General features: G+C 47.7%; 1 protein-coding gene across 1 annotated transcript in view; it reads left to right on the forward strand.

The window, feature by feature from the left end:
* Window positions 1-193: 193 nt before the first annotated feature.
* Window positions 194-1645, forward strand: part of LOC102770808 (adhesion G protein-coupled receptor E2-like) — a 6568-nt gene continuing 5116 nt past the window's right edge. The window contains exons 1-2 of the mRNA XM_015568072.1: window positions 194-201; window positions 408-652. Coding sequence (XP_015423558.1) covers window positions 194-201; window positions 408-652 — 253 coding nt within the window. The remainder of the gene's footprint in view (window positions 202-407; window positions 653-1645) is intronic.

Consider the following 1645-nt stretch of genomic DNA (forward strand, 5'->3'; position numbering starts at 1 on the left):
TACAAAATCCAATTGGAAAGAACAAAGTCAACCACGGGGAGATTTGTGAAGGTACAGAGGCTTGGGGTGGTGGAGGGCTACATGCAGACGGAATGGTGGTTGGTGGCCTCAGCCTTTGTTCTCAGACCATCATGAAGGACAGAGAAAAGAGAAAGAAAAAGAAATGAAGGTGGAAAATGAGAAGTGAATAAACATGGCTTCGTACAGAGGGAAGACTGGGGCGGGGGATGCAGAGCTTCCACTCACCCACCACTTCAGCACTTGCTCCTGGAGTGCTAAATCCAGGAGACAGAGAGAAAGCTGAGCAGAGCAGAGCTGACTTAGTGGGTTTCAGGAATGGCTTGCTCCAGCCACAGCAATGTTTCCTGAGTCTAATTATTTCCCAAAAGACACTGATTGAGCATCAGGCTCCATGCTAGGTATGGGACCAGGCTCTCTGTCCTGAGGGCACTCGTGGCTTTGGGAGGTGACCCTTTATCCCATTTTGTTGCAGACATTGATGAATGTGAACAAGGCAAGCCAGGGACTGCCTGTGGAAGATTCGCAGACTGCCATAACACGGTGGGGAGCTACTACTGCACATGCAGCGAAGGATACAGGCTTGTTTCTGGGGCAGCAAAGTTCGGTAATGAGAGTGAGAACACGTGTGAAGGTAAGAATGACCCGCATCTTCCATCTCCCCGTCCATGAGGCTTGGAGTCACCAGAGCCATTCCTGCAGCATACAGGGTGCCGGGCCCTGGTGATATGTGCAGCCCCCAGGTCTGAGTGGGACAAGTGTGCCTGTGCCTGTCCCACTAGCACAGGGAGGAGGGTGGCATGAGAGCCAAGGACCCAAGTCCTGGGATTGATACCTAACAGCTGTGTATGCAGCGCCAGCCAGGACACTTATTCAGAAATCACTGGTAATGTGCAAGATGTGATAATATTATTGTGGCTTTGTGTTTAAAAAAACAACAACACCTATTTTTTACAAATGAAAACAAAAGTAACTTTGCCTTTGTTAGCTATATGACCTTGGACACATTCTTCACTGCTCTGTGCCCCAGTTTACCCATTAGTTAAAAGGGAGTGACAATGCTGGGAAAGTACATGTGATCCTAGAGCACAGCACAGTGGAGGCTGTTGGGCTTTTAGACTATACTCATTCTTTCTCTTTATTTTTTATCTTTATTGTTGAAAGTATTAAGTAAGTCCCCTTTTTCCGCCATTGACCTCTACCAGCCCACCCCCACCTCACACCCCAGTCCCTCACCACCTCATGGTCTGTGTCCATGGGTTATGCATAAGTTCATTGGTTGATATCTTCCCACCCACCCTTACCTGCCTTCCTTCTGAGGTTCAACAGTCTGTTCCATGCTTCTACGTCTCTAGGTCTATTTTTGTTCATTTTTGCCTGAGACTTTGGTGACTATAGTTTCTTCTAGAACAGCGGTTCTCAACCTGTGGGTCGCCAACCTGTGGGTTGTGACCCCTTTGGGGGTCGAATGACCCTTTCACAGGGGTCGCCTAAGACCATTGGAAAACACATATATAACAGTGGCTCTCAACCTTCCTAGTGCCACGACCCTTTAATACAGTTCCTCATGTTGTGGTGACCCCCAACCATAAAATTATTTTCGTTGCTACTTCATAACTGTAATTTT

This window comes from Myotis davidii, unplaced genomic scaffold (assembly GCF_000327345.1).
Source record: "Myotis davidii unplaced genomic scaffold, ASM32734v1 scaffold1312, whole genome shotgun sequence".
NCBI classification, from domain to species: domain Eukaryota; kingdom Metazoa; phylum Chordata; class Mammalia; order Chiroptera; family Vespertilionidae; genus Myotis; species Myotis davidii.